The 23733-nt window shown below is 37.2% G+C and overlaps 3 protein-coding genes and 1 pseudogene across 3 annotated transcripts in view; 2 read left to right on the forward strand and 2 right to left on the reverse strand.

Annotated features, from left to right (window-relative positions):
• The first annotated feature begins 369 nt into the window (after positions 1-369).
• LOC107560765 (protein phosphatase 1L-like) lies at positions 370-3281 on the forward strand. The gene is made up of 4 exons (XM_016245025.1): positions 370-390; positions 1433-1640; positions 1738-1899; positions 2098-3281. The coding sequence occupies exons 1-4, from the start codon at positions 370-372 to the stop codon at positions 2445-2447; spliced, it is 741 nt and encodes a 246-aa protein (XP_016100511.1). The 3' UTR covers positions 2448-3281.
• Positions 3282-4710: 1429 nt separating this feature from the next.
• LOC107560773 (ADP-ribosylation factor-like protein 14) lies at positions 4711-5267 on the forward strand (annotated as a pseudogene).
• A 2528-nt stretch (positions 5268-7795) lies between these two features.
• LOC107560774 (guanine nucleotide-binding protein G(I)/G(S)/G(O) subunit gamma-5-like) lies at positions 7796-8741 on the reverse strand. The gene is made up of 3 exons (XM_016245031.1): positions 8526-8741; positions 7916-8067; positions 7796-7831 (listed from the first exon to the last, which is right to left on the reverse strand). Exons 1-2 carry the CDS (start codon positions 8604-8606, stop codon positions 7942-7944), a joined length of 207 nt encoding a protein of 68 aa, XP_016100517.1. The 5' UTR covers positions 8607-8741; the 3' UTR covers positions 7796-7831; positions 7916-7941.
• A 9509-nt stretch (positions 8742-18250) lies between these two features.
• LOC107560787 (cell wall protein DAN4) overlaps positions 18251-23733 on the reverse strand; it is an 11329-nt gene continuing 5846 nt past the window's right edge. Inside the window, exons 2-5 of the mRNA XM_016245053.1 lie at positions 22633-22929; positions 20478-20756; positions 19185-19351; positions 18251-18315 (exon numbers count right to left, since the gene is read on the reverse strand). Of these exons, the coding sequence (XP_016100539.1) occupies positions 18271-18315; positions 19185-19351; positions 20478-20756; positions 22633-22929 (788 nt within the window). The 3' untranslated portion in view covers positions 18251-18270. The remainder of the gene's footprint in view (positions 18316-19184; positions 19352-20477; positions 20757-22632; positions 22930-23733) is intronic.

Consider the following 23733-nt stretch of genomic DNA (forward strand, 5'->3'; position numbering starts at 1 on the left):
CCAGCTGAAAGAGCGCAAGAGGATCAAGAGAGCAGGTGAGTTTGAGTGAATAATAATAATAACTATTGGTTAGTTAATGGACATAATTCAACTTTTTAGCTTAATACAGTTATAAAGACTGCTGTAGGACTGTGATCATTTTTGAAGATGTGTTGGAGCAGGAGCTGGGGATGGAGGAGGGTAATTAGCTATTGAGCAATGCGAAAACTGCTGATAATACTGAGGGACCTTATATATGAATGCTTAGGTGTCGTATTCCTATAGGTTGATGGGGATCAGCTGAGAGTCAGCTGATGCGAGCTTGACTAACATGACCTGCCAGAACTAACGCTATAACTAACGCTAACGCCCAATAATTATGAAAGCAAGATGGTTATTGTGCTGCGTTCTGTTTTGCAGTGATTCCCTTGTTTTGTTTTGTGCTATGTGGGGGGTGAATATAAATGCACATGAGTCAAAGACGAAAAGGGGGTTTCAAGTATCAAAACGATAAATGTTTAACACAGCCTTAATTTGTTGGTACATTAGAATGTGATTAATTTTTATTTTTCTGAGCAAAAAAATAATGACTCATACACACAGGAAAAAAAGGGGTTTAAAATTGTACCTTTTGGGGTACAACAGCTTGTCCCTAGAGCAGTACCCTTAAAAGGACATATTTGTACCTTTTATACCCCTAATAGGTGCATATTAGTACCTTAGAGTAGTATTACGTACCCTTATTTTGTGATAGAAGTAATATTGACAGAAATCTAGACATTTGTGACTGAAAAATGCATAAAAAAAAATTCAATGTAGTTTTGATGGCTGTTTGTGGTATAACGCCCTAAATAAAATCTAAAAAAAAATTTCATATCAACTTCAAATTTGGAACATACCTTATTTAGAGATAAGGCTTTACTCTTTTTTTTTTAGCAATTTTAGAGTAAAACGTCTGTAAAAATTTTTATTTTATATAAAATATCATACAAATTGTACAGTGCATTTTCTTTACAGTAAATTTAAACTTCTGTAACTTTTTGATATTTAAATTTTTTGAAAATCAAGTTAAGTTTGGATAGTGCACTTTAATGCCTATTTTTTAAAAAAATGGGCGGTGACAGTTAAGGGGTTAATATCCTAATGATTTTTGGCATAAAAGAAAAAATGATCATTTTGACCCATACAATGAATTCTTGGCTATTGCTACAAATATACCCGTGCCACTTATGACTGGTTTTGTGCTCCAGGGTCACACAATTTTTACCATGACTTGCAGAAATATAACAATAAATCTTGTCAGTAATATTTAGAACCAGAATCATTAGATGGCATTAAAAGACTCTATTTAAGGATTATAAAAGTTGCAAAAGTTTTCCACATTATTAAAGTTTTTAAACTTCATGAATATCAATTACAAATGGTGACGTGAGCTCTTTTGTGACAGGAACAGCGAGTTCCTCATTGTTTTTGCTGTTTCTCGCAGGCAGCCGCTGATTATGTGAAGGCCCACCTACCCGAGGCTCTGAAACAACAGCTACAGGCCTATGAGCGGGAAAAGAAAGACAGCCCTCTGTCCTATCCCGCCATCCTAGAGCAGCGCATTCTGGCTGTGGACCGGGACATGGTGGAGAAGTTCTCCGCCAGCCATGATGAAGCAGGTGAGGAGGGATGAGCCTGTGTTTGAGGTTGATCTTATCCATGGGCTTTTGCTGACTGGAAACCGTAAACTATACTGAATCCCTCTTTTGGTTTCAGGCACGACGTGTTTGATAGCCTTGTTGTCAGACCGTGAACTGACTGTGGCAAATGTTGGAGACTCTCGCGGCGTTCTCTGCGACAAGGACGGCAACGCTGTGGCCTTGTCACATGATCACAAGCCTTACCAGCTGAAAGAGCGCAAGAGGATCAAGAGAGCAGGTGAGTTTGAGTGAATAATAATAATAACTATTGGTTAGTTAATGGACATAATTCAACTTTTTAGCTTAATACAGTTATAAAGACTGCTGTAGGACTGTGATCATTTTTGAAGATGTGTTGGCTTTCTGACAGTTCCAGATCACCTCACTGTGACTGCACTATGTGAACATAACATGTCTCTGTGATCTCATCGGTCAGGTGGCTTCATCAGTTTCAACGGTTCTTGGCGTGTGCAAGGCATCCTCGCCATGTCACGCTCACTCGGTGACTACCCTCTCAAGAACTTGAATGTGGTCATCCCAGACCCAGATATCTTGACCTTTGACCTGGACAAGCTCCAGCCGGAGTTCATGATCCTAGCCTCCGACGGCCTGTGGGACGCGTTTAGCAACGAGGAGGCCGTACGCTTTGTGCGGGAACGCTTGGATGAGCCGCACTTTGGAGCCAAGAGCATTGTGCTGCAGTCTTTCTACCGCGGCTGTCCCGATAACATCACCGTCATGGTGGTAAAGTTCAAGAGCAGCTCTGGGAGCAAAACTGGAGAGTAGTTGGACTCAACTAATAAACAGCCTGAACCGATCAATAAACAGCCTCCATTGTCTTTCCATTAATGCATATTGCAAGACGCATATTGGTGTAATATGAGACAAACATTTTTTTTTCTCTCACAATTACAATAAACTGTACAGACACACATGTGCAAACACGTGCATTCCCAGATTTATTGTAATTTGTAAAACATTTGGTGCCAAATGGACACTTTATGGAAAATGTATTCCTTTTTCAAATCCTTAAACTGTAAAGATGTATCCTGACCTTCCTTATTCAGAGCAATATTATTTGTGTAACAGCAATTGGCATAAATGGTAGAAGGACATTGCCTTGAAGATGCACATGCATAAATATCATGTTTCTTTTTTTTTCTTTTTTTTGTGAATTAAGATGATGAAACCGTAACCAGCTCTTGAATTTGGATGTGCATGATTCATTCATATCAGTTCAAGGAATTAATGCCAATTTACACTGGTGCTGCTCATTAGTTAGTTTAAATGAGGGTGGAATAAGGTTGTGCTAGATTAAGAATGTTACACTTGGATTAAACTCCATAATAGGTAATGTCCTATTCATTCTAGTCATTCCTGCTCATTTAAGCCAAGGTTTTAATGGTTATATGAATGCAAAAGTGGCCAGATTGAAGGTAGAATGTTGCTGTATGTATGTAATTATTTTGTGAAGACTGTTGAATTAATACTGGCAAACAGTCCTCCAACTTTCCTCCTATTTTACAGAAAAAAATGGCACCAGCCCCAATCTACACAAAGGTTTAAATTCTTGCACTGTGTGAAATGTATGTGGGAGATTAAAGTGATAAATAAACCTAACAAGTCAAAACTTGCTTGTCTTTGTTCTCTCTGATTTTTTTTTAAAGATTTTGAATATACATGTATATCCTGCCACTCAAATTTGGGCTCAGTATGATTTATTGATTAATTTATTTTAAGAAATTAAAATTCCAACAGGGACACGTTAAATTTATCAAAAGTGACAGCAAAGACATTTTGAAATTTCTATTCTATGCTATAAAAATGGTTTACAGCACAACTGTTTTCAACATATAATCAGCATATTAGAATGATTTCTGAAGGTGACAAGACTGGAGTAATGATGCTGAAAATTCAACTTTGCATCACATGAATAAATTACATTTTAAAATATATTAAAAAGAAAAGTGTTATTTTAATTTGTAATTATATTTCACAATATTCTGTATTTTTGATCAAACAATTGCAGGCCGGGGGAAAACCTACGCTGGTTTTGCTGGTCTTATAGTTTAAACTGGTGTGTGACCACCTGAAACAGCCTCTAAGCCTCTTTAGATCTCCTCTAAAACCAGCCTGAGCAGTTTGGGACTTGGGAGACCAGCTAAGACCAGTAAACCCACCCGCCCCGGAATGAGATCATGAACGGACCAAGGGGGGCCCCGCTCCCTACCTCGCCCCGTGTCAGCTAAGGACGGCCCTGGAGGCAAATAATAAACAAATAGAATAAGCTTATGCCGCATTGCTGTTTGCATTCTTCCTGACAGACTGACTGACTGACGTATTTCCACTGGTCGCAGTAACCTCACACTGCAGCACCAGAACCATGTGACATACCGAGCTTTAGCGGTGGTGCGCTGCCGGAAGCTAAGTTTAACGAGTTCACATCACTTACAACTATAAAGTTGTGTGAAAAACCGACACTCCCGGCATTTGTCACAATGACTGCTCTGGACTGGTTTTTGTGGCAGATCCAACTGGTGGGGTGTGGATAGCACACAAGATCCAGGGGGCGTGGTTGGATCCAGATCCAACTCCTCCCACCTTACATATACCTAAACCTACCTGTATCCACCCCCTGGTCCCTAAACCCACCCATCTCCACCCCTAAACCTACCAATATCCACCCCCTAGATGTGGATCCAACCACGCCCCCTGGATCTTGTGTTCTGCAGTGAGGGGCTACTGGATTTATGTGATGAGATTTTTGCCATGTAACATGAGAATCCATGAAAGAGATTTTCATTTTAATTTATTTAAATGTGTACAATATTTAAGACACGAGAGAGAGCAGGACTCCATTCCAGGCATTCTTAGCATATCATAATTTTAGGTGTCCTGTGATACTTTGACCCATTAATCATACAGCACTATGTAAATAAGCAAGATATAATAAATCACCGAGTAATGCAGACACCATCTTAAGTAAACTCACATATGTTGAGAGAACACGGTGAGAAGCTTTGGTGTTTGTGAACATCTGACATATACAATGGGCCATTCAGGATCTAGGCACAAAGCTGAAGCACGAATCCTCCTCCTAAGGCTGGAAAATCAACACTTCTTTACAAACTGAAGTACAATGAGGACTTCTACACGGTTCCTACAGTTGAATTCAATGTTGAAATGATTGAAGCGAAGAAGAACAGGGACAAAATCACGCTGACCGTGTGGGACGTTGGAGGGCAGATTAAGATGCGAGCGCACTGGAGGAATTTTTACCAAGACACAGCTGGAATTGTGTTCATCGTGGACTCTTCTGATATTAAGCGTCTGGACGAGGCCAAGAGTGTGCTGGAACAGACCTTAAAGAGTGACCACCTTAGGGGACTCCCGATGGTGGTTCTTGCCAACACGCAAGATATTGTAGGAGCTGCAATGGTAACAGAGATCACAGAGCAGTTTAACCTGATAAAGAGTTGCAGTTACCAAGACTGGTTCATTCAGCCATGTTCGGCGCTGACTGGAGCAGGTCTGGTGGACGGCTTTAGACGAGTGGCACACCTGGTGAAAATGACACCGGAGAACAATAACATCAAAGAGACTTAACATTAAATGTGCAAACCTTTGGTGTCGGTTCCTCTCTTTGACAGACCTCCATAAGCATACTGCCTTGATTGCATGAAAGATTTAAAGGGTTCTAATGACTGAACGGGTCTCGCACGAAAGAAATTAGCAGGTCCCGGTTTTCGGGCCAAATAAGGCTGCCTGACGGGAGGGGCTAGTGTGATGTGGAAAGGCTGGATTGGTTTAGGCTCTGCCGCAGATTGTTTGGATGGCTCACAGGTGTTACACACCTCATTATTTCTATCCACAGACTGCCAACTGCAAGGTCCACAGTGGTTCTTACATAGAGCCATTGACTGACACCAAAGTAAATGAAGTCCGGTAGGTAGACAAATTGTCTTAAACCAAAAATGGTCACTTATCTTCATGTTTTTCCAAACCTGTATGCCTTTCTATGCAACAGTGAGGGTATTTTAAAGATTTTGATCCATATGAGGAAAGTCATTGGGGTCCAAAACAACAATTGACCATATTAACAAACAGGTCATACAGGTTTGAAACGAATTGAGAGTGTTAAGGCTGAAATACACTACTCAACTTCAAATCTGAACAGATTTTAAGACGCTAGGCATCATACGCTTACCAACTTTGTAAATGGTTACAGAGAAAATCGGGGCATCACACGCACACACACTACCAGACTTTCAAGTCATTCCAAGCACAAGCTCAGGCAGAAACGGACACCTTATTACTAGGAGATGCAGGACAAATGGTTAAAATCAGCTTGAAATAGCAAATGTGTTTGATACCCTCAAACTGGATGGAATATATGTACACATACATCAAATGAGTGTCAGTGTCCATCATACACTATACGATTTTCTGTGAAATTTGTCAACTCTGAGTAGTTAATATCTGCAGATTGGCTCTGACTTTTAGCAACTAGTGCCAACTCATTCACACTGCAAATCAGGGCAAAATTCTGTGCAAGTCGCATAGTGCACTTCAGTCTTTGAATGAAAATCTTCATTCTTGGGTGAACGATCCATTAATTAATCTTACCTTCTGCTCACCAAGTTGCTGGTCAGCTTGTGGAATCTGACGCGGACACGGTTTTCCGACGTTGTTGTGGAACGGGGTCGTTTATTTTAGGCGGACTTTGAGGAATCGTGGCCTGATACTGACTGTTCAGCAGCTGCTGGTCTGCCGAAGATCCTCCTCGTTGAAATGTACGACGGGACATGCGAGGATAACATTCAGTGAAGAGGGGCGTCATAACAAAGACAGTAATAAACCATGTTAATGTGATACTCAACCACATCTCGCCAACTAAATAATGATATCATAATTATAAAACCAGTTTATCGACCATATAAATGGCAAAGTCCGTAGATCGCCGTTTTTAACACGGATTACTGAAAAAGCTTCTTGTTCTAGCATTAACTGCCTGATCAAGCAAATGCTGGTCCTTTGCTGGTTTATACTGGTCCTTTTGCTGGTCATATGCTGGCAAAGGACCAGCATTAACCAGCAAAAGGACCAGCATCCCAGCGTCAAAACATACCTAACCAGCATATGCTGGTTTTTTCAACAGGGTATTTTAGGTTTATGACTTTCAACTTGAAATTTAAGTCTATTTAGATTTTAGTTTTACATTTTTGAGCTTCACGTGTAGTGTAATAAATGAACTTTTAAAAGTACATTTTTTTTAAACAAATATTCCACGTAAACCATTTAAAACTGAATTTGTAAATGTTCAACACAACAAAAACACATTTAAAATGTAATAGATTTAGGTGGAGTAAAGCATGTCACAATCTAACCGCTTGCAGCAAACCGACGATAACCATTTTATGGCATATATCCATGTAAATTATGAATACATAGTTAATAAAGCCTAAAGAAATAACATATACATTTTGTCTGATATAGACAAAAGCTAGTTCATGCATTCATGACCTCTAGACTGGACTACTGCTAGGTGGTTGTCCTGCATCTTCAATAAACAAGCTACAGATAGTCCAAAATGCAGCCAGTGATCATGTCACTGTGATAAAACTGTAGCTTCTGTTCTGGTTATTATGTTCTTAATATATCCTCAGCAATTCTTTAGCTATCACAGTATTAAAAACAACAGAGACATGTAGAAATCAATGGGTTTTATTTTGGGTTATAAAAAGTCTAAGGCAGAGAAGATAGAGAAATAGATTACAATGTTAAAAAGGCACAATAAATTACTACGTTTCCTCTGCTGTGCCACACAAAAATACAAAAGCCTTCCCCTCCACAAAACTGGAGCGTTGTTTATCATTCATTAAGGCAGACGTTTTAGTTTGAGGTCTTCAAACAGAAATCTGAGGGCTGTGAAGGAGAATCAATCTGAGACCTTAAAAAAAAAAAAATCTTCTAAAATGAAAATGCACCATAACAGACATAAAGCAACCAGAGAGGCAACTCCTTTCAGTTCTTGTTTTTGTGTTTATGGCATGAGGTATTAACTGGCAAGACGACAGCTTTGTGCTGCTGATTTTTCAATTACACATCATGGCAGTGGTTTTCTTCTCTTTTTATTTCCCAGCAGAAATGTCACAGGAACAGGAAAAAGCCTGAGAAGACACATTTGAATTGTTAGTTTCAGTTTCGTATTGTTTAGTTTTTAACCAAATGTGAAATATTAAACTACTCCTTACCAATGGCAGATGCCCATCATGGACCCTCACAAGAAGGAGCAAACCTTCTGTGTCCTGAAGGGGTTGGTGCTGGAAGACACACCGGTCAGCAGAGGATCTTGTAGGGCGTTCTGAATGCAGAACTGCTGAAGCTCTGCAGCCGCCTGAGAAACCTAAATATAAAAAAAGATAAAAATAATCACATCTTACAAATTTCTTGATACACAATCAGCTGAAATGCTAAATACATAATGATACACACACATTATAATATATATATATATATATATATATATATATATATGAAAATTAGTGTAATATTTTAGAGCAATGGGTATTTATTGCCTAAGTTTCTTATATATAAATAAGGGAGGGTCTAGAATAGATAAACTACACATTCTAGCTAGGCATAGATAACATTTCTTTTTCAGAGTCTGTTTAATGCTCAGTGTGTCCAATAGATATTAGTACTACTTCACTACAAAATTAACTTATTTTAATAAAACAACGGAGAAGCCACTGAAACAAAGCTAACGGGCTACAGGTCCACGCCCAAGCTCAACCCGGCGGCTAGCTCGCTAGCTTCAGTTCATTTCCTCAGAAATTAAACCACTAAAAGAAACAAACCGACCTTTACTCTGTTGATGTTTGCTTCGAAGCGCAACTGCTGAACGACTTTCTTCATCGCAACAATGTTTGATGAGCCCGACATGATGTTTGATATTTCTAATCGATTTGCAACAGCGAAGACAAAAGTTATAAGCGGGCGGTTTCCGGTTGGTTCAGTCCGGAAGGAACGTTACACGAGTGAAACAATTCCCTTCGTGTATTTCCGATACTTACTATGGCGAAGGCTTCGCTCATGAATATTAATAAGGTCATGACAAGTGACCTTTCGCTTGAGTTCTGCAGTGTAACCTAATTAATATTCATAAGATAAGCCTTCAGCGTAGTAGGATTGGGTCAGCCGTAGTACAACGCCTACTTGTCAGCGTCAGCCATTCAGCAAATCAGTTGAGGATACTGGGCAAACGTAATTAATATTCATAACCTAGTGGGAAAACAAATGGGAATCGAACTTGTTTTTATATCGTTTTCACAACCAATACGCCACCTGTTGGCGATTATACGCGCTACACTGCTCACGTGATACCTCATATCTCTATTTTCTCGCTTTTGCTTCATGTTATAAAAGACTGATCGATCATACGATTGACACTGGCCATTAATGATTCTGTGTATGACTAGAATGCTATGCAAATATTGAATTGCTTCTCGATATTCATTATTTTGTAAAGTGTATTACAAAGCAGGAATTGTTATGGAAACTTGACAGTCCAATAAAATGCGCCCTAGAATGCTGTCTTAAAGGGGTCATATGATGCGATTTCAAGTTTTCCTTTTTTTTTGGAGTGTTACAAGCTCTTGGTGCCTAAAGAAAATCTGTAAAGTTGTAAAGACTAAAGTCTCAAATCCAAAGAGATATTCTTTATAAAAGTTAAAGAGTCGACCACGCCTACCTAAAACGGCTCGTTCTAACACGCCCCGACATATCTACCTCACTATGTGGAAATATTAGCATAATGCCGCCCAAATGTTCACGCAAAGAAAGAAGGCGTGGTTTCAGGAACAGCAGTAGTGTTGAAGCAGCATGGATATTTACTTTGAAAGATGAAGCTTGCGATTATGGTTAGGGGCGTTACATTTCTGACGCATGCTGGTGGTGTTCGGCCAATCACAATGCACTGGGTCAGCTGGCCAATCAGAGCAGACTGCGCTTGTCGGAAGGAGGGGTTTTGTTGGAAACGAAGCGTTTGAGAGAGGCGGGGCATAGAGGACCTACAATAATGTACAGTATTTGAAAAATAATGTGTTTTTTGAACATTAAAGCATGTCAACATATTCTGTTACACCAAATACACAAAATAATGATCCTTAAAATAACATCATATGACCCCTTTAATTAGATTGGTTTGTCTTATTTGCAAAGCACAACTGATTACGATATTGCCGTTTTTGCTGAACTTTTGCTCTAAACTGATCTTGTCTGACAATGTTTTTTTATCGTACGGTGCTCAATCATCAGACTGGGTGCTTTGCCACGATTTGGTAGGTTGTCGTTTTCTTTCTATAGTGAATAAGGACTGTTAAGGTGTGCTTATATTCACTGTATAGAAAAATCCACAATCAGGATCTGACCATTAATATGGTATAATGTTAAAACTGATGCGTGACCTACAACTTCTAACCAAATATATATTTTTCAGGTTGGCGGCCACTAAAGGATGAAAGATCAGTCGGATCTTTCTGTGGAATGAAAAAGAAAGCAATCATACATGACTTGTGAACTATTTTCTACATAATCACATTTAAAGACATTGATAGGATCATCCATATTGGGTTCATCCCTGTCAGTTAGGGGTGATAATGTTTTTTTTGGAAATCAATCAAGTTATTTTTCTTTAATTAAAGAAGTGTGTGTGTTGTGTGTGTGTGTATATATATATATATATATATATATATATATATAGCTTTGTAGGATTGTGAAATTGAGAAATTGAGGATTTAAAAGTAAAAGTAGTGTACAAATAATTCAAATATTTGTTTACTCAATTTTATTTTACAGCATTTGCAGTATTACCATTACAATTTGTTTAATATTTCTATTTTAAATATTGCATCAAACAATAAACATATTGAAAAGACAGAACAGACAGAGCCTCTAAAGGAATAAAATGACATCAATTCTGCATGTAAAGTTTCACGAAAGAAATTAATTAAAATAAATAAATAATAAAATGCAAACAAATATCAAACGAAAAAGGATAACAGGATTATAAAACACATATAGAGAAAAACGTATGCATCAGTGTTATTACAATATATATATATATATATATATATATCAAGAATCTGTCACTTTTCTTATTTCTAATCCACCTAAGAGATTTAAGAAATGCATCAACAGGCTGCAAAAAAGATAATTTTTGCTTATGAATGAAACGTTTTCCAAACAAAATTAAAAACAATGAACAATGTAATTCACTGAAGTATTAGTTTTACTTTAATAGTAACAGGTTATATGTCTTAACTGAAAGGATCTAGAAGAATCAAGGTGCTTGCCTATATGAAGATATGAACTATTCCAAAAGTTTTAAGTTTTGTCACATTGAAAAAATAAATGGATCAGTGTCCATAATTCCACAAAGTGAGCAAGAACTGTCAACATCCATATATTTTGCCACAATATCATTCACAGGATATATTTTTGTAAGATCTTAAAATGAACTTATTTTTTCTTACTGGGAATGCAATATTTGTGCTGTAACAACACAATAAAGGAGTTGTTTTCAATATGCTTCACAGCTGTGACATCATGGATTATGTGTTGGTCAGAGTCCCGCCCCCTGGTTCAGGATTGCCCCGCCCACATTTCTCCCTGTATCTGTCAAGATGTCCTCTCAGCTGCAGTATGGAGTGGTGCTTGTTTACCACAGACAGTGTGAATTTTTGTTAGGTTGGTGTGCTAAAACTACAAAACATTTTTTGTTGTTGTCAAAAATATACATTCAGAAGATTTATAAGGATATTAATGAGCTAATGATATTAATGATTAATTAACTTTGAAATGCCCCTAATATATTCTTTGATTTGTTAAAGATTGATTTAGCAGGAAGACGGCATGTAACAAAAGAAATGTTTTGCTGTTTCGACTGCATCTTTGCTCTTTTAAGATGACAGTGCATTACTACACAGTCTTAGCTGATAAGGATCATGAAATTTGTAGCGTTTAGAGATTGTGATGTGTCCATTGATTTTCTGTAATAGTTTGTCAATGATGTTTTCTCAGAGGACACTCAGGGGGCAATAGATAGATTGCTCCGCCTTAACTTGAAGTCCAACATTGATATGATGGATGAAGAAACCAAGTCAAGCACTATTTTATTTCTTAGACATGTTTTATTATGAGCATACATTATATTATAATGCAGATGAATGGAACCCTGTCGATGTCTTCTTCTCTTCATGACAACAATATCTGATGAATGCTTTAAACAATGACTTAAGATTTTTCTTTTATTAGTTTATTTAAGAGGGACAGTGCACATTAATAAACATTACTGTAAATATGCCAGAATTAGCCTAAGGCTATTTTTCATCTGTAGTCCCTGTACAGAATGTTACAAAGTCACCCTAAAACAAATACAAAAAAGTTAGTTACAAAAAATATTCAAATTTACATGTCATGCTATTTTTAGATGTGCACAAGCGACATTGCCAAAACAGCATTTGCAACCCATTTTGACACATTTACAAATTAATCTCTTTTGTGTTTTTCAAAAAAGGTTCAGACATTTTTTAATGACATGCAAAATACAACAAGGAACCTGTATTAAAACAAAAAAATAGGTTCTATTGTCATATAATGTGAACTTTAAAGGGGTCATATGAGGTTGCTAAAAAGAACATTATCTTGTGTATTTGGTGTAATGAAATGTGTTTATGAGGTTTAAGGTTCAAAAAACACATTATTTTCCACATACTGTACATTATTTCAGTTAAGGTTTTTGAGGAAAACGTTCCAGTATTTTTCTCCGGGATTTCAATGGGAACCAACGGGCTGAAGGTCCAAATTGCAGTTTCAGTGCAGCTTCAAAGGGCTCTACACGATCCCAGCTGAGGAATAAGGCTCTTATCTAACGAAACAATCAGTCATTTTCTAAAAAAATTTTAAAAAATTAACTTTCTAACCACAAATGCTCGTCTTGCTCTAGCTCTGCTTGCGCATGCTTCATGTATTACGGCGTAATCTCATTGGAAAGGTTGCGCGCGGTCAGCTCTTCATCTGTGTACTCCGGTTCAGAAAGGTAGGGTAGGGCGAAAAGCTTCATCTCATTTTCTTCTCCAATTTCAAAATCGACTGACATCGTTGTTTTACCTTTATTTGTGAAGGCCGTTTGACTTTCTTTGCACGATCGCTTTGTAAACGCTGCTTCCGCCTACATCACGCGTGACCTTTCCAACATGACTACGTAATGCGTGAAGTCGAGCTAGTGCGCGACTAGCGTTTGTGGTTAAAAAGTATATACATTTTTATTAATTTTTTTTAGAAAATGACAGATGGTTTGGCTAGATAAGAGCCTTATTCCTCGGCTGGGATCGTGTAGAGCCCTTTGAAGCTGCACTGAAACTGCAATTTTGACCTTCAACCCGTTGATCCCCATTAAAGTCCATTATATGGAGAAAAATCCTGGAACGTTTTCCTCAAAAACCTTAATTTCTTTGCGACTGAAGACAGAAAGACATGAACATCTCGGATGACACGGGGGTGAGTAAATTATCAGGAATTTTTTATTCTGGAAGTGAACTAATCCTTTAAGGCATACGTTCAATATGTCTGTACAATAGTAATATATTTCTGTCACAATTTCTTCAAGTTAAACCATACTTTTATTTTGATGGGTTCCTGATATTTTTCTCTAAATATTTCACTTCAGATCTTTTTTTCAGCATTGCAGAAATCATAGGACCCTTATAATATTTTATTATTATTTTATATTTTTTTGCTTTGTCCATTTCAGTGGCATGTGACTATAGACAGATATAATATCTAAAAGTATTTTTGTTCTTCTGTTGAAGGCCACAGGTTGTTATTGAAGATTTGGTGACCTTTCACTCTCTGCTGCCCCCTCAGGCCAGCTGTAGAATTGTTGCCCAAATGATTTGGAGATTGCTAGGTAAGATTGTGGCAGAGGATTTACCATCCTATTATGCCTGATTCTTGTTAGTGAAAACAAAATTAATGAAATTAAATTATGAAATTGGGATTTTGCTGTAAAAAATGGGCAATGGGACTTTTCATAGTGAGAAAATTGACTTACAGCCCACCTACTGAAATCAAATTTATTTTTAACAGAAACATGCAAAGACTTAAAGAGAGAAAGAATTAAACTTGTCAGGTAAATGTGATATATGTCGCCCCATTCCACTTCAGCTGCTATCTGACTACCCATGAGCCTCCTCACCTGCTAGCAGCAAATAATGGTGTGAGATTGAACACCACATTGAACAAAAATGTATGCAATCAGATTCTCCCTAGTGCTTAACTTATTGAAAAATGCAATCATCCAGGGAGAGATGCTATCAAATTGATTTTTAACAGAAACATGCAAAGACTTAAAGAGAGAAAGAATTAAACTTGTCAGGTAAAGGTGATATATGTCGCCCCATTCCACTTCAGCTGCTATCTGACTACCCATGAGCCTCCTCACCTGCTAGCAGCAAATAATGGTGTGAGATTGAACACCACATTGAACAAAAATGTATGCAATCAGATTCTCCCCAGTGCTTAACTTATTGAAAAATGCAATCATCCAGGGAGAGATGCTGTCTTGTCTTGTTCGTCTTGTGTTTAGTCGCAGGACAGGTCACAGTGCGACAGGACGAGCCGTATGGTGACCTCATCATTTCACAGCCATAGATCGATGAGGACTGATGAGGACTGATGAGGACTTTCCAGTGTTTACAGACAAAACTGGTATGAGGATACATATTCACATGGCTTATTAAATCAGTGTTCCGGTTTATGAATTTTTAAACAACTGAAACGTCTTTAGTTTAACACAAAATTAACACGTTTGTCATTGTTATTTTTATATTGTATTTTGTACTCTATGAAAATATGTTTTTTTAATAATTAAAATAACTTAAGATTATTTCATGCAATGTTTTCTATATTATTCTAATGACAATTTTTATGACAGTATTTCTGTTTTTACTATAATATGAAATATTGTTCTCTGTGTTAACATGATTAATCTATTTTACGTACATTAGGTTTTACTGTTCCACCTTTAATATTGATCTATTTCTTAGAATATAGCACATATGAAAGCTGCATTGTTGCTAGTTTTAATCGATAAAGTTTATATTGTGTTCAAAAACATTGTTAAAGTGCTCATAACTATATCTTATTTCACCATTTTGAACTCATGTAAATGTGATATAGCATGAAGCTTCATACAAAAAAAAAAGTTTTCTTCTTTTATTACAAACTCTCATCTTTACAGGTTCATCTCAACAACACAACAGTGCAATATATGTTTATTAGTTCGCTTACCGCAAATTAGTTTTGGCACAAAGTACATTAGGCACTAGGTTTACCACAAATACCAGCGTAGACAGAAGTGAATATGCTTAAATACATTTCAAGTTATTTCACATACCTTCGTTATCGATCTGGACAATCAACTTTCTCATAAATATCAAAATCACAATTCAGTTTAACCTATGAACACTCACATAAAAATGAACATTTTCCTACTACAATGTCGTAGATCTAACAGTGCAAAAGTCCAGAGACATTATGCTAAACCCAGGGAACTGTTTTTTCAAAAAAATAAAAAAATAAATAAAATAAAAAGTTTTGGAAAATAATTCCCCTGAAAAGAAAAAAAAGTGCAGAACTATCTGTTTGTGTAGATTCAAGAAATTTTAGACCTTTACAATAAAACGTTATATATTAGCAAAATTTGGTGGACAACATTTTTTTTAGCCTGCTGTGAAATCTGCATTAGGGGAATATCTTTCGCCTTCCAAAATCCTTTCGAAATGACTGAATTTCACCTGTGAATATGTGCTGAATGACAGTAAATGCGACCGCGTCTTAAGAGTTTAGGTTTAGGGTGATAGTGTCATAATATTGAGCAATTCCTTAAGAACAAATATAGCGTCCAATAAAGGGGGGAACAAGCAAATTATCTCCAGCAAATGCTCTAAAATGTGAATGGTTTCTTCTACAGGTCATGTTTGTTATAGTTTCTCTCCATGTTTGTAGAGAATCTTAAGATATTTTATATTAATGGTATAGAATAATATAGTAAAATAATGTCATTTTTTTATTCCAATATTATGCAACCACATTTTAGCATCGAAGCCTCCTGAGAATCATCAAAACCCATAATCAGAGATCACTTGAGAAAGCCATCTTTCAGGGGATTTGCACCAATAACAAAACTGGTTGCCTGAGGAATCAAATAATGAAATGGTGCAGTTCACTCATTCTAATAGGGCTGCACGATTTTTGCTAAAACGTGAATCACGATTTTCCTCCATGGGATATTGAGATCACGATTCTCACACCATTCTCATTTTTTTCAACCAAAACATTTATTGTGCTCAAGTAAAAAAAATAAATAAATAAAAAAAATAATGCTGTCTACACAGGACTTTCAGTTATAATAAAGTGCTGGACTTAAAAGTAACAAACAATAAGAAATAAAACAATACGTTTAAACCCCTTAAAGTGAATAACTTAAAAGCTGTAAGCAGTTGAATAGAATGTTGACAATAATAAATATTTAATGTGATGAAAATAATAAATAAAAAAAACTAATAAATAGCACTTGTGCTTTGTGTGGTCTGGCGGCTGGTATTTTGAGATGTGGATCCCTCGTCATTCATGGCTAACTCGTACTGTATTTTGTGCTGACGTCTGAGGTAGGGATGCTCTGATCTGGATTTTTGCAACCAATAACGACTAGCCTTCTTGTCATTATGATCAGCCAATACCGATCCCGATTCTGATCATTTAAGCTTTATACATGTGATATGCAAGCTCTCTGTTGACTGTCACTGTTAACCTTTTTTTACAGATAAAATAATACCAAAGATGTTCGTATTATTTACAGTAATATTGGATATTGTTAATTTAATTGAGAAATAAGCACAACGAATATTCATTTTACAATGAACATTTTAATAGGCCTTTAAAAACGGAGCTTACGCAAAACACTATCCATATTAGGATACTTTGGCTTATTAAAGAGCATACAAAGTGATGTTAAACTGAATATAATTGTAACCCACAAGGCGAAGGCTGTCAGTCAGTGCAGTAACATTGTTACGCCAATAGGTGGCGGCAAGGGACTGTCTTTTATGAGTAAAGCAATAAGCCCCAAGAAGCCGTGATTTACAGTGAATTTATAACAACTAAGGGGCGTTGTTAGGCACGAAGCGGAGCGAAGCTATGGTATAAACCCCCTTAGCTGTTATAAATTCACTGTAAACCACGGCTTCACGGTGCTTTTATAAAACGGTTATTCCATATATGTAGTAAGGTTTCACAAAATAAAACAGAGCAAATAAAGTGTAATGATATTAATAAAAACGGTATTCTTCCAACAAACAATGTAGTTCCTCAGAAACAGTTGAGGTTGCAATAAAGTGGTTGCCAAGGAACACACAAAGTAAACAAAGGTGTATGTTTGTAGAGTAATTTACAACAGCTTTGAACGTGGCTCAGCCAATCAGAATCAAGGACCGGAACGATCCGTTTTATAATCATCATTAAACACCACCTCACAAGCGTCAATCGACCAGCAACACATCACCTTAGTAACGCTGAAGCTGATATTTCACTTCATAGAGATCTATGGCACTGACGCAATGCATTGAACAGTGCTGACGCGGGAAATCCCCTTAAACATTGAAAGTGTACTACGACAAATATATCGCTTTCATCTTCTGACAACTGATATTTTTGGTAGAAACTGATATTTTTCATCTAGAAGTGTTTTGTTTTACACTGTGTGATTGTGACCAATAAGTCTGACTGATAGCATCTTGGATTGTTGTAAAGTAAATAAGTGAATGCAGTGTGATCTGAATGGAGGGACAAACATGCAAGTGAATCGCTGTCATTTAGAAATGAGATCACATTTATGTATGAATCGAGATCGTGATTTCTTATTTATTTATTTATTTTTTGATTAATCGTGCAGCCCTGATTGCTAATAGGTGTATCTTGACAAAGGCGTGTCTTCTAGAAGATCATCCTGCAGAAAAGCACATCAGGTTTTTATTTTTGAGGTCAGCACTTGGAATTGTCAAATTTGATCGTTATCAGTGTTGCCACCACATTTGCAAAAATGTCACAATTAGCATTATCATGTAAATTAGAAGTCGACTGATAGTGGATTTTACCAATACCGATAACTGGCTGGGGCACACTGGCCGATAACGATCGTTTTTTAAATGGATAATGAATGAGAACAAACATAATATTCCAAGTAAAATAGCACTGAACTTTATTACAAAAATGTAAAAAAAGGACTTAAACAAAAATATTTATTAGTAAATGAAATTAACAATCTAACAATGAACAATACTTCTACAGCATTTATTATCCTTAGTTAATGTTACAAATGTACTGGTAAAGTGTTACCATTTCAAATAAAAATAAATATCTACAAATATCTAATAAGTCCATAGCATTGAGATTAGATACAAATGCATATTGTATGTATACTCTCCCACTTTATTTGTTTCTCTGCTTGACTTATCTAATAATTTGATTAATCGTGCAGCCCTGATTGCTAATAGGTGTATCTTGACAAAGGCGTGTCTTCTAGAAGATCATCCTGCAGAAAAGCACATCAGGTTTTTATTTTTGAGGTCAGCACTTGAATTGTCAAATTTGATCGTTATCAGTGTTGCCACCACATTTGCAAAAAATGTCACAATTAGCATTATCATGTAAATTAGAAGTCGACTGATAGTGGATTTTACCAATACCGATAACTGGCTGGGGCACACTGGCCGATAACGATCGTTTTTTAAATGGATAATGAATGAGAACAAACATAATATTCCAAGTAAAATAGCACTGAACTTTATTACAAAAATGTAAAAAAAGGACTTAAACAAAAATATTTATTAGTAAATGAAATTAACAATCTAACAATGAACAATACTTCTACAGCATTTATTATCCTTAGTTAATGTTACAAATGTACTGGTAAAGTGTTACCATTTCAAATAAAAATAAATATCTACAAATATCTAATAAGTCCATAGCATTGAGATTAGATACAAATGCATATTGTATGTATACTCTCCCACTTTATTTGTTTCTCTGCTTGACTTATCTAATAAAAATAACAAAATATGTATTACAGTGACAATAATTATTTTTTTATTTGTCAGACGTCACTAGCTTTAAATATGCAACTTTGCTGGATAACAGATGCATAACAAACAAACTCAACGAGGCGTCATTGATTCTGCCTCTGGAGGCGGCTCTCGTTCTGTATAATGACAGTGGACCTTCTCAGTTGCTCCAGCAATGGATGCAACCTGAAAAAACTATCGCTATTGTTCCAGCAGTCAGTTATCGGTCCCAGTTAATCGGCAAAATGGATCAATCGTTCGACCTCTAATGGAAATCTATAAACCTTTCAAAGGTCTCAATTTTAAGTATCACAACTTGCTGCCCAAATGCAAGACTCACCATAGGAAGGTCTTGAAGCCGGTGGAATTCTGGATGCTCACTCCGCTGACGGAACCTGAGGAAGAGGACGGCTGAGACCATGGCAGTGCAAATAATGAAAACGGTGACCAGAGCAGCGAGAAGGGGGTCCAGGGGCGATGTAGGGCGGTGGGGAACCTTCCCTGATTCTAGAAGATTGATGAATTGAGCGGAATCTGATTATCACTATCACAGGAACCAATAAAACTGAAGGAACATCATGTACAGAGCACAGAAGTAAATGCAGATGGAAAAATAATGAAATGATCATGTCATTGTGCTTACTAGACCTCGACAGCAAGACCAAAGACACAACTCTCTCTCATACTTAAAGGTTCACTCAAAAATAAAAAGTGCTTGTTGTCAGGCATGTACGGCTGAGCTTCCGTTTACCATATTTGATGTAATTTATGTGCGTTGATCAACATTTATATAAAAGTCTAAATTAAATTATTTTCTAGAAATGTCCACAGCTGATCTCAAGGATCAGGATCGGGGCTGATGAAGCATTTTTTTTAACTGATCGGTATCGGCTCTCCTAAGCCCAATCCTTTTTTTACATCAGCTGTCATGTCTGTGTCATGCTGAAAGTGGCACTATGCACCTTCCAGTAGATTTGCCAGCTACCATTAAAAGGAAAATAAGATGCTCAAATGTGCTCAAACTTCATAAGGCGTTGCTATGGGTTGCGTCTTGGACAAGACTTGACTGACAGACTGGCATTCGGACACCACAAGCATCATGCTTCCTAACCTTATCTCCACTTTTTTCCCTTTATGTTGCAATTATTCTGCTTATTGTTCATATTAAATACAAGAGGTTTATATCAGTAGTCCTATATTCATAAATGTTACCACACAGTCTGTTTACAACGTTTACTAATGTAACATGTTTACATCTACAGTGTGTGTATACAAGTATTGGATTGAGACTTGGCAGATACTCAATATTCAATGACTCGGATTTGATCGGTGGCACAGAAAAACTGATCAGGACATCCCTAACCTCACATCACATAAATCGATTGCCTCTTCAGACGACTTGGACTAAACCACTTGATTCATATGGATTACTTCTAAAATGGACCTTTGAAGTTTTATTTTGCAAGGACTTTAAATGGAGGGACGCAAAAAATTATAAAAAATATTTTATTTTGTGTACTGTAGCTGAACGAGAAAGTCTTTTGGATGATGAGCAAATAATGAAAGAATGTTCATTTTTGGGTGAATTATCCCTTTAACGTCAATGGCAGGAAAACATTTGCTATCCACACACCTTGATCCCCCACATCCAGTTCAGAAGATTCATCCTGGTCTTCCAAAGGAGCAGGTCCAGTGACCTTTGAACTGCTGGTCAGGGCGATCTGAGATGCCTGAGGGCAGGTGGTGATGAATGGTGGAGCTGTTTGTGTTGTCTGGATCACACTGCTGGCTGAAGAAGAGACAGTCTGAGGTCCTTCACTTGGACTGATGGATGTTGCAGGAGCTGTGGTGGCTACTGAATCTGAAACGGTGCTCTTCAAAAAAGAAATTGACGGGCTGCTAGCAGAAGAACCTGCAGGAGAAAAACAGGCATAGAAAGACAAGCTTTGAACAACAAACGAAGAAAGAAAAGTAAGATTTAAGAAGCATATTAGAACAAGAGTGTGAGTGTTGTTTTGTAACAGTCATACTTAAGGTCTGGCATACGTGCAGTTAACCAATAAGTAGATATTCAACTGCCCTAAATATAGCTGTGTTTCCAGTGAAATGACAGTATGTGAGAGGGATTATTTACAAACACAGTCGTGTTCCAAAATGTTACACCCACGACCAGCAATTATTTACGGACAGACATTTGATCAAGAGGGTGGAATGTGGCACTTTCCCAGAGAGTCTCACGAGTTCAGTCTGGATTCAGTCACATTAAGCCCAGTGTTTTATCTTTAAAGTGAAACAAAGTGATGCACACCCACATGAAAGCACTCACACTAGAAGACAAACGCAAATGCAAATGTCAGTGCATGATATCTGAAGCATCGTGTTCAACTTCTACAACAATATGAGAGCAATGCCACCATCTAGGCTAGGTGTATAAGGAATTAAAAGCTCAGCCAAGTACTGAGGAGTCAGACCATGCAGTGCCTTGTATGTTAACATAAAACTTTAAAATCAATATGGAATCTAACCGGGAGCCAATGCAACAGTTCCAAAACAGGAGTTATATGATAAACAACCCTGGCCCCTGACAGAATTCTAGCTGCTGAATTTTTTAAATATTGTAGTTTGTTAATACAAGATTTAGAGACTCCAATAAGAAGGTTGTTACAATAATCTAGACGAGAAAAGACAAAATAATTAATTAACCTTTCAGCAACAGAGAAAAACAGCAAAGGCCGTAGACGTGCAATATTTCTAAGATGAAAGAACGAGATCTTAACAGTGTTCAGCACGAAAGGCTCGAACAACAAGCTGGGATTGAAAATGACACCCAGATTTTTTCATTTACTTTGTAACTCCAGAGCAACACCGTCAACAGACAAAGCTAAAGATCCAGCGTTACGCAATTTATGGGGAGAGCCAAGAAGCATAACTTCTGTTTTGTAACTATTCAAACACAAGAAATTGTCAGACATCCACAAATTAATCTCAGAAAGACAGTGTGAGAGATGGAAAATATTCACATCTTGACCCGGATATGAGTGGATGTAAATCTGCGTATTGTCAGCGTAAAAATTATAGTTGAGTTCGAGAGATCTTAACAATTGACCAAAAGGAAAAATATAAATGCTAAAAAGCAAGGGACCAAGTAATGAGCCCTGAGGGACACCAGTACCAACAGGACCGACCTCTGATCTGTGACCATCCATAAAAACAAAATGACAACGATCAGTTAAATAGGATCTGAACCAATCCAGAGCAGTCAAAATATAACAATTTAATAATGGCAAATGCAAAAAATAAAAAGTTTTATGGAAGCATTTAAAAACAGGTCAGAATCTAACTCAAATTTCCAACTCAGGCTCTAATTAGTCATGCATTTTACTAGCAATTTGTAAAAACTGTTTCAACATAAATCCTACATTGAAGAACATTGGTGCAGACAGTTTTCACTCAGAAATTGCTACTAAATTTCACAATTAATTACAAAGAATCAGCATATAACACGCTGAATTAAACATAACATTTTATTGTAAAACGTACTGCAACAATGTTTTATTTACAACTTTACAGTGTACACCACATTTCTTTTCAGTGCAGAGTTTTACATTTTATCTTCAAGACTGTCAATATAAAATGTACTGCATCTTTCAGCTCTCCGTAAACTGTTCATTTTTGCATGTTGTTGTTCTCAACACAATGGATGGCAAATTTGTTTTCAGACCTTAGTTAGACTGATTAATGACAGATAGCATTTGCAATTAGATTAGGTTTAATTGTATTAGTCTTGCCTGGTACTGAGGCTGTGTCCATGTTGAGGGTGGTGACATCTTGTAGCTCCGGGGTCTGTGAGATGGCTGATGAAGGAGAGGTGTCATTGTGCACTACAGTGTCTCTGGATGACTGTGATGGAGAAGGAACAGTAGGTCTGACCTCGTCAGTTGACAAATTTGTTGAAGGAGAGGAGACGCTTTGATAGGCTGTACTGGCTCGTGATTCCAAAATGTCACTTTCTGAAGTCATGCGATCTTTCGGGGTGACTTCATTCAGAGGGGATCTCACGTCTGGGGATGAGTCCGTGGTCTGACCTTGGGGAAAAGTAGAAATTCTTATTTACATCTGTATTTCTAAATGAGCATGAGGGAAAAAAGTTAATATGCCATGAAATATGTTTATTTGATTCGGGTGAAGCTACAGGAAGAATGCTGTGTGTTCTCATGCTTAATCGGTTACGTGGGCTTGCCAGACTGGATCTGTACAGTTTAGTTTAATGGTCACACTGTGAATCCACAGAACAAAGCAGTTGTGACCTTTATGTGTCAAGAAGGAGCAGAGGAACAAACAAACCAGATACATGGATAATTTGTCCTCAAATATACAGGTTTTGGAAGATTCAGAAGACAGGAAAAGAACAGATCATCATCCTATCATTATTTTCAGCTATCACTAAACTAGGTTAAAGGGGTCATATGATGCGATTTCAATTTTTCCTTTCTCTTTGGAGTGTTACAAGCTCTTGGTGCATAAAGAAGATCTGTAAAGTTGCAAAGATTAAAGTCTCAAATCCAAAGAGATATTCTTTATAAAATTAAGAGTCAACCACACCTACCTAAAACGGCTCGTTCTAACACACCCCACATGTCTACCTCACTATGTGGGAAGATTTTCATAACGCCGCCCAAATGTTCATGCAAAGAAAGAAGGCGTAACTTTTATTCTCGCTGTAGTATTGTTGCCGCTGCCGCCATGTCGTGAAAACGCTGTGTGTTTCGTTGTGAAAGCGAAACTACTTTGTTTGGCCTTCCAAAAGAGGACGATATCCGCTTCGTCATGCCTGGAGCTGATCCATGCTGGTCACTGAGTAAATACATCAACTTTGCGCTGTGGATCGC

This window comes from Sinocyclocheilus grahami, unplaced genomic scaffold, assembly GCF_001515645.1.
Source record: "Sinocyclocheilus grahami isolate Dianchi unplaced genomic scaffold, SAMN03320097.WGS_v1.1 scaffold742.1, whole genome shotgun sequence".
Taxonomy (NCBI): Eukaryota; Metazoa; Chordata; class Actinopteri; order Cypriniformes; family Cyprinidae; genus Sinocyclocheilus; species Sinocyclocheilus grahami.

What these genes read in the sequence shown, in the direction of transcription:
- LOC107560774 (XM_016245031.1), bottom strand. Translation starts at nt 8,606, where the DNA reads ATGTCGGGCTCATCAAACATTGTTGCGATGAAGAAAGTCGTTCAGCAG. An exon ending in CAAACATCAACAGAGTAAAG is followed by an intron (nt 8,068 to 8,525) that starts GTCGGTTTGTTT and finishes TTTTATATTTAG; the next exon opens with GTTTCTCAGGCGGCTGCAGA.
- LOC107560765 (XM_016245025.1), top strand. Translation starts at nt 370, where the DNA reads ATGGTTATTGTGCTGCGTTCT. An exon ending in TGGTTATTGTGCTGCGTTCT is followed by an intron (nt 391 to 1,432) that starts GTTTTGCAGTGA and finishes TGACAGGAACAG; the next exon opens with CGAGTTCCTCATTGTTTTTG. An exon ending in CGCCAGCCATGATGAAGCAG is followed by an intron (nt 1,641 to 1,737) that starts GTGAGGAGGGAT and finishes TTTTGGTTTCAG; the next exon opens with GCACGACGTGTTTGATAGCC.